The sequence below is a fragment of the Pantherophis guttatus genome, chromosome 4 (assembly GCF_059756535.1).
Source record: "Pantherophis guttatus breed Tessera chromosome 4, ASM5975653v1, whole genome shotgun sequence".
Lineage (NCBI taxonomy): Eukaryota > Metazoa > Chordata > Lepidosauria > Squamata > Colubridae > Pantherophis > Pantherophis guttatus.
In genome coordinates, this window is record NC_142066.1 from 12,430,924 (window position 1) to 12,440,273 (window position 9,350).

The window sequence follows — 9,350 nt, forward strand, 5'->3', positions numbered from 1 at the left end:
TAGTAAAAAAATAAAAAAAAATTACAATTAAATTATATATTTTCTTACAAACATTTTAACACGTATTAAAATAATCACTTCAAAACTTTACTTAAAATTCAAAACATCAAATATATTATAATAATATGCAAAATATTAAATTGCATTTTACTTTGCTGTCGTGTGTATTTTTTATTTGACTGCGCAGCTTTGATCAATTCTTTGTGTTTAAGGAATAATTCTTTAATTTCAGTACAACATTGAGAAATATTAAAAAATATACAATCATAAAGCTTTTGAATAAAAAAAATGTCCACTATTTTGTGAAAAAAAAAATAGTGAACATAATGTGAAAAAAGCAGACTGTCTGCTCAAATAATGGACACCTGGCAACCTTAAATTTATTTTTGCCAGGCAGTATTTTTACCACTTAACAATATACATAAAACATATTCAGGATGTCCCAAAGGTGATATTGTTTTTTCTTTCCCCTCTTGAAAAGGCACTTTTGGGACAACGATGACTTGGATGACTGAGAATCTCCATAGATATAACATATTTAGAAAATTTTCATGATCTCTCTGTGCTATTATCTTATATTTTTCTGTTAGTCACAGCCTTTTTTCTAGATTGTGAAATTGTGCTGATTTTGCTTATAAATGGGAGGCAAAGCAAATGCATCTGTTAAAACATTACCCCTTAATTCAATGTTTGGGAAGCATAATTTTCTCCATTCTCAGTGCTTTGGAAGAAATGCCTTGTCTTCTTGGCTCACGGATGTATCCTCAATGCAGTTTTGCTGCCTCCTTCTTCTGTATCTTTTCTGAGCAATGATCATGGAAGCCACCTCTTATAAGCAATAGGAACCTAGTTACTGTTTTGAAGCATAATAATGTACAGTATATATTCCAGACTAAGTGGGAAGATCCCACAGGGACTTCTCAAGGAGCAAAGAAGCCTATTGTGAATTGCAAGAAATATCTATCATGCATTCTCTATCTGCTTCCTCAAACCCACATACCAAATTCATATCTTTGACTGCTTGTGCAGTCTCTACTTTGAGTCCTGAAAGTAGTAATCCTACAGATGTTCCTATGATTTATTGGTCTATCTGTCTGCTATCAAAATAAAGTGTATATATATATATATATATACCTATACATAATACACATACTGTATACACATACAGGTAGTCCTCTGCTTATGACCACAATTCAGCCCAAAATTTATTTTGCTAGATGAGAAATTTGTGAAGTGAGTTAAGGGCAGTTAACTAAACTCTGCTGAACATGTTACCTAGCCTGGTAATGAAACATTCGGAATCCAACCCACAAGCTCAGAGTGTTGTGGTCCGCCAGCAGCGGAGTCGGACAGTGAGGAAGCTGGGGAGGACAATGGGCCAGTCCTGGAGTAAGGAGAAGGCCCAGATGAGGGCTCTGCGTCAGAGGCAGAGATAAGGCCAGGGCCATCTGGGAGCGATGTGCGGACTCCGGAGCCTCCAGAGCAGGGGTGAAATGCTCCTGGTTCAGACCGGATCACCCGATCCGATGGCGATGACGGCAGGTGGTTCAGAGAACCGGTAGCAAAAATCCCTGCTCCCCCTCCCACCATGCCCAGCTGAGCCACACGATCATCAGAGGCTATTTTTTTTTTTTTACTTTTAAAAGCATTTTTTCTACAACCTCTTCTGCCGAAAAAAATGCTTTTAAAAGTTAAAAAAAAAATAGCCTCTGATGATTGCGCGGCTCAGCTGGGATCGTCAGAGGCTTTTCAAAGCATTTTTTCTGCAACCTCTTCGGCCGAAGAGGTGGTAAAAAAAATGCATTGAAAAGCCTCTGACGATCCCAGATGTGTTGCCTGATTGGCAGAGAGGCTTTTAAAAGCATTTTTTTCTACAATCTCTGCAGCCAAAGAGGTGGTAAAAAAAATGCTTTGAAAAGCCTCTGATGATCCCAGCTGTGTTGCCTGATCGGCAGAGGTTTTTCAAAGCATTTTTTTGCAACCTCTTCGGCCGAAGAGGTTGTAGAAAAAATCCTTTGTAAAGTTAAAAAAAAAAAAAGGTTGGCCATGCCCACCCAGTCACATTACCCCACACACACACCAAGCCACGCCCACAGAACTGGTAGTAACAAATTTTACATTTCACCCCTGCTCCAGAGGCGGACAGCAGAGAGGCAGAGGAACAGGAGGAGCCTGTTCCTAGTGCACGCATGCAAAGAGCTGCCAGAAGGCAAGAGCAGCTGAAGAAAAAAGGACAACTTGGGAGTAAGGCAAGAAGATGATTGGCTCCTCCCAGAAAGCTTAAAATAGCAGCAACGAGCCGTTGGGTTCTTTGTAGAAAAGCAACGTTGATTCCAGTGCTTCTTGTCACCGTCTCTTGAACTTTGTGGGGGGGTTGCCAAGAAAAGCCTTTGGCAGGTTGCCAAAGACATCAAAGGTTGGTGATAAGGCCGATAGATTGGTTATTAAGAATTTTGTTTTGGACTAAGCTGAGAATGAATTAATTCTCAGCTGTTTTAATAAAATAAGTTTATTGGGGACTGAATTGTGTTTGGTAATCACTACTTGGGCGTTGGTCACAACAGAGAGAATGAATCTCCACCCTCATCCTATGCTCAAACTCGATATATTCACCACAAACAAATGTGTGTCAACTCCATGGTTATCTACACTACTGTAGATTGCGATCTTGAGGGAAGGACATCATTGTGTCGAAAAGTTGATCTTAGCATGGGCACTCCAAAATACTACAGTCCTCCTTTCCATTTCATTTTCTTTACTCTCTTCCATTCTATCTTTCTCTCAGCCTTATTACATAGAATTGATATTCTATTTACAGCCAAAGTCATAAGTTTGAATTAGCCAAAATGCAATGGTTTCTAAAAAATTAATTATAGGGTTTTTTTTAATGTTAAAGTAGTGAAATACAGCAACAGCAATAACAACAAAAGCCCTGTACATTTTCCAAAGGGAAACAAAAAGACATAATTTAGGTCTACTATGCAAAAAATTAACTTAGATCAGGGGTCAGCAACCTGCAGCTCTGGAGCCACTTGTGGCTCTTTCACCTTCTGCTGTGGCTCCCTGTCACTCAAAATATGCATCACAACCACCAATGTGCGACACCCGCCGGCACATGATTTATTGAGCTTTTCAACCCCCAGTAGGCCAACCATGGATAAATCCAAGAAAAGAAACGTTTCAGAAGAAAACGGAACATTTAGTTATTTTATTATTTAAAAAATAATATTTATTAATTTTCCAAAGATTATAATACACAGTACAAAAAGAAACATAATACACAAAAAAGCAAGGAAGAAAAAAAAAACATACACACAAAAAAACAAAAAATATAAACAACCAAAAACAAACATATCAAAATTTCAATACTAATAACAACTTTTCTGCATCGGTATCTCTAACCTATTTAACCTCTTTACACAAATTCCACTTCTAAATATCTCTACCTTAAATTTACACCTTTATTTAAATTATCTTGATTTCTATTTACAATTCAATCTCATAACAAAAAGATCCCTTAAATTTTATGTTTACTCTCCAGCCAGTTAACTTAGACCAGGGGTCAGCAACCTGCAGCTCTGGAGCCGCATGTGGCTCTTTCACCTCTCTACTGCAGATCAGTGGTGGGTTCCTCCCAATTCGGTCCGGTTCGGCCGAGCCGGTAGCGGTGACGATATTGTTGAGTCCTCGCGGGTAGATACGCCCCACGCCGGCTCCGTCATCAGCGGGCTCGGATTGGTGGAGGCGCACAGCAACTGTTTAGGCGGGATGCTGCCTGATTCAGGATTGGTCAGACCGTCTGACAGCTTGGGTATTTAAGCAGCTGTCAGGCGGGGCGAGTTGGTTCCGTTTGCTTGTTGAGTCTTTTAAAATAAAGTTACCTGTTCAGCAGCCTGGCCTCAGTGTCTCCTTCACGAACTTAACAGATATGACATCACCAAACCGGTTTTCCCCCCCCCCGCCCTCCCCCCATCCCCCACCCACGTTATTCTTACCTTTCATTTGCCCCCACCCCCAATCTATTGCTGCCTCCTGAGTCCCAGCTGATGACTAGAGGGAAAAAAAACTGTTTAAACTCTTGCCGTGGGGCTTCAAAGGGCCGTCCTACAGCTGATCAGTGTTAAAAGCAAACAAATGAGTCGGGTCGTAAGTGCGAGGACTTGATCGTAAGTGCGAGGACCTTCCAGAAATGACTCTGACCAGCTAGCCACGCCCACCTAGTCACATGACCTCCAAGCCACACCCACAAAATAAGCCACGCCCACAGAACCGGTAGTAAAAAAATTTAGAACCCACCCCTGCTGCAGATCCCTGTCACTTAAAATATGCAAATAAATCCAAGAAAAGAAAAGTTTCAGAAGAAAAAAGAACATTTAATATTCTTTTGTGGCTGCTCAAGAAATAGTCAGGCACAGGAGGGGTTTTGTGGCTCCCGGTGTTTTCTTTTCTGTGGATAACGGGTCCAAATGGCTCTTTGAGTGTTTAAGGTTGCAGACTCCTGACTTAGATCAATTATACCGCCTCCTATAAATTAAAAGGGGAAAAAGAGCAATTCGTTAACAGAAAAATGATCCATACAATTGTAGCTAACAGCGTCCAGTTAATTAAGTCATTCGGGTCCTCATTAAATCCAGACTGTACATGAACATATTTTCATTATCTACTCATTTTGGGACATGGAAACTTATAAAAAAAAATAGGTAACAAATTCATATTCTTGGTCGCAATGTGAATTCAGTGGTGCGATCATAAAAACCATTTGAGTAACAAGATCTCTGGTGCTCAAAGATGGAATAACAAGATGAGACACTTGAACAGGAAGAGTTTCCAGTTTTTATTTTGAAAACAATTTTTTTTTGCTTTGAATGCATTTTATCAATCCAGCTTTGCATTCACCAGCTTTCCAAACTTATAAATCCATTGACCTCTATGAATAAAAGAGTTAGTGAGTAAATTAGTTACTTTACAGTATTTGCAACCGACTCTAATCCCAAGGGACTTTGGATAGCGTACAATATCCCATCACAAGAAAATCAAACTATAAACTCTAAGTCAAAATTAATGTAAGCGCTCAACTCAACTAAGTACTCAAGGTAACCCCCCTCGTTCAATCAGCTAGAGGTGCAGCTGCACCAAAACAATGCATAATTGAATTGTTTGCAGAATTGCAATATTGTGGGACCTGCTCATACTTCCAAGTGGGAGCTGATACAAAGAAATCTATTTTCTCTGTTTTCCCTAGGTGTCTTGTGAGGAAAGGAGGGGAGGACATTTGATAAGTCCCCTGCACGCTTATTGTCTAGAAGATGAAATTTGACAATAAATGAGAATATTTGTAGCGCAGGTTGAGGGGTCCTTGGTGCTCTCTGAACTTAGTTGTTTTCTTGAAGATGTTTCATTCTCCAAACTAGTTAACATCATCAGATGCTATCACTAATGATGTTAACTAGTTTGGAGAATGAAACATCTACAAGAAGATAACCAAGCCCAGAAAGCACCAAGGACCCCTGATTAAAGTTGCATTCTGCTGTATAATATGCCTCCAGCTGGTTACACTGACATTCCTACCATTTCCTTCTGCCCTCAGTTCATCTTTTTGTATCTTCTGTTTCTAACTGTCTATGGAGCTTCTCAGTCATCTAGGTCATGGTTGTCCCAAAGGTGCTTTTTCAAGAGGCAACTGGACTTTCTGTTTTTTCTTTGAAGACTTCTCATCCAAGAAGCTTCTCTCTCTAACCTGTGCCATCCTACTATATACATCTCTTATTCTGTCTGGAATGGAAGAGAACTTACGGCAGATTTTTCTCTTAGGTAGACTTTATCTTAGGTGGACTTAAGTAATTCAGACTTTCCTAACCCTAAGTCTATTTCTTAATTCAGTGTTCCTCAAGTGTAACAACTAAGATATGTGGACTTCAACTCCCAGAATTCCTGAGGAAGCATGTTGACTGACTCTGAGAGTTGAAGCAGTGGTGAAATCCAAATTTTTTTACTACCGGTTCTGTGGGCGTGGCTTGGTGGGGGAGGCAGGGGAAGGATATTGCAAAATCTCCATTCCCACCCCACTCCAGGGGAAGGATACTGCAAAATCCCCATTCCCACCCCACTCTGGGGTCAGCCAGAGGTAGTATTTGCCGGTTCTCTGAACTACTCAAAATTTCCGCTACCGGTCCTCCAGAACCTGTCAGAATCTGCTAGATTTCACCCCTGGGTGTAAGTCCACACATCTTACAGTTGTCAAGGTTGAGAAACATTGTCTTAATTAATTGCTTGATTACATGCCATCAAGTCATTTCAGATTCATTCTATTCTGTTCTGTTCCGTTCTAGTTTTTTTTTTCCTTTCTTTATTGTTTTACAACTGCATGGAAATCCCTCCTTAATATTTTCCATATGAAAGTCTACCTTCAGTGAGCCAAAAGGACTTTGTCATCCATTTCAAGCAATTTGGTGCAAGGAGGTCTTATGTTGGTGCCTATGTATGCTTTTGTGTATATGGGAGATGAAATCAAATGCATAGAGATAGCCTCCTTGACTTCAAGCACCTCAAATTCAATACATGTGAAGTCTAAACAACTGCTTTGGGTTCAGGTGACACAATAATTTAGGAGGTTCTAAGACACCAAAAGAGAAGCAAGGATATGGGGAAAAGTTGGCATTGTGTTGTGTCAATCTATCTACTTTCCATCTGCCAACCAGATAAAGCATATCAATATTGGATTAACATCTGACAGGGTTCCTCTCCTTCTGATATTGATATTCCCACCCATAAGAATCACAAATATTTTTCCTTTCTTGGGCTCTGCTATTACATTTCTTTAGGATCCCCCTGCTTATTCTGGCCCTTCTTTTCCTATACACCCCAAAATTTATGAGCCATGAGTTTTGTGTTTTTCTTCATCATTTATTCATTTAATTATTTCGTCAAGGACGTATTAGATAACAGATATAAGTATAGATATATATATATTCTGTTACTGACGTCTTATAATCAAAAGATTATTAGTGTGATGGAATGCAGTAAGGTAGTTGATTCTCAGGAGGGAGGGGTGACATTCCAGAACAGCAAGAGACAACTCAGTCCTGGTATTACATATGAAAGAGGTTGAAAACAGCTCCTCCATGGTACATTGTAGGTTCATATAGTAGTGTTCTTGCAAGATTTTATCTATAGATGTGAACCAATAAAGAATTCAGCTACAAAGAATCACCATTCTTTATCGTTGGGTTGGTCAATCAGCTTGATGTTTTTGGTTACCAAGCTTGGTCTACCTTGAAGGGCTGGCCCCTAACTGTTTGAGAAGATCGATTCAAGTTTTAGAAGAATCGAATAAACTTTTGTTCACAGAATGAGTTCCCCGAAGAACCAGTGTTGCTGGTAAACAAATTAACAAGTCAACGTCTTTAATTAAGATGGGAATTGCAACAGAAGGAACATACAAGAAAACCTTTAAAGACATGGGCATGCATTTTTCAATTTAGAAAAATGGGAGGTTTCCTAGAAAAAGGGGAAAGGGTTCGGAAAAGATACCTCTCCTTCCCACTTTGATCTGCGGTACTATTTACTTTGTTTCTCCAATAACTCTTTCCTCCACTGATAGTTGTAGACTTTCTTACTAGAGTTTTCTAGAATGTAAATTTAACAGTTCTCCCAATTATTCTGGGTTTTTTTTTCATCTTGTCGATCACGACAACTTTAAAAGGAATTATTATTTTTTTTAATGTTTTTGAGGGAAAGGTTGGACGCATCAGACCTTTTCCTATTCTTCTAAAGACTTTGATCCAGAAATAACTCATAATGGAATGGCAGAAATATTGAACCAGACAGTTTCAGTAACCGAGTTCATTCTTGTAGGCTTCACCCATATCCGTTGGCTTCAGATCCTTCTCTTTTGGGTCCTCTTTCTCACGTATCTTCTGACCATCATGGGAAACCTTCTCATCATCTACATCACTCTGGTTGACCATCGCCTCCATACCCCCATGTATTTTTTCCTCCGGAATTTTTCTGTCTTGGAAATAGGATTTATCTCTTCTACCATCCCGAAGGCTTTGCTAAACTTGGCCTCAGGCAACAGCACCATTTCTCTGGCGGGCTGCTTCACGCAGGCCTTTTTCTATTTTATTTTGGGCACCGCTGAGTTCTTCATTCTGGCCACCATGTCCTTCGACCGCTACGTAGCCATCTGCAATCCCCTACGGTACACGGTTATTATGAACAATCAGTTGTGTACGCGGTTAGTAGTGGGCTCTTGGCTGATCAGTTTCCTTTATATCATAATGCCCCTGATTCTGTTATTTCGTCTGCCCTTCTGTGGTCCAAATGTCATCAATCACTTCTTCTGTGACAACATACCACTGATCAAGCTGGCCTGCACCGACACCCAATTTCTGGAACTGATGGATTTTCTCATGTCCACCTTTATGGTGCTGGGGTCTCTGGCTGTCACAATCGTTTCCTACATTAAAATCGTTGCGGCTGTCCTGCACATCCATTCCGAGGAGGGCAGGCAAAAGGCTTTCTCCACTTGTGCATCTCACATTGTGGTGGTTTTCATCACCTACGGGAGCTGCATTTTCATGTACGTCAAGCCCATGCAAAGCGGGGGGGTGGACCTCAGCAAGACGGTAGGTGTCCTGAACAACGTGGTCTCCCCTTTGCTCAACCCCTTCATTTACAGCCTGAGGAACAGGCAGGTGAAAACAGCGTTGAAGGATGCTTGTGGATGGAGACGAGAATAGCTTTGAAGGATGCTTGTGGATGGAGAGGAAAACAGCCTTGAAGGATGCTTGTGGATGGAAATAAAAACAGCTTTGAAGGTTGCTTGTGGATGGAGATGAGCATCGTCTAATCGGGGAAATGACCTGTCCAGGTGCAGGCTGAACGTCCTTGACTCTCAGAGGAAAGAACGTTGTTATGGCTAAATACAGTAGTGGCCAAAATTGTGGAAACCTTTTGGGAAAAGTGTATTCTTAAGGTTTGATTGAACCACTTTTTTTGGGGGGGGGAGTTTCAAGATAATCCTATTCCACTGCTGGAATGGCCTGGGAATAGCCCAGACCTTAACCCAATTGAAAAATCTATGGAGCCAAGTAAAGAAACTTGTTAGTCAGAAGCAACTCAGCAATAAAACCCAGTTAATTGAAGCCATCATTCCCTCTTGGTTTCACATGATAACAACTGCAGAACTAAAAGACTTGGTTCACTCCATGGGGAAGACGTTGTAAGGCCATAATTCATGCTAAAGGTTACCCAACTAAGTATTAACTGACAGGGTGACCATTTTTGTTTATCTCCTTTTTTCTATGGTGATCATTTTTGTGTGTCTTGTTTTTTTTCTACATGTTTCA

General features: G+C 40.3%; 1 protein-coding gene across 1 annotated transcript; it reads left to right on the forward strand.

Moving 5' to 3' along the window:
• Positions 1 to 7,176: 7,176 nt before the first annotated feature.
• LOC148113738 (olfactory receptor 6E1-like) lies at positions 7,177 to 8,963 on the forward strand. The gene has a single exon (XM_087894430.1). It carries the CDS (start codon positions 7,803 to 7,805, stop codon positions 8,739 to 8,741), a length of 939 nt encoding a protein of 312 aa, XP_087750556.1. The 5' UTR covers positions 7,177 to 7,802; the 3' UTR covers positions 8,742 to 8,963.
• The last annotated feature ends 387 nt before the right edge of the window (positions 8,964 to 9,350 follow it).

Coding starts and splice junctions, on each gene's coding strand:
- LOC148113738 (XM_087894430.1), top strand. CDS start 7,803: ATGGCAGAAATATTGAACCAGACAGTTTCAGTAACCGAGTTCATTCTT.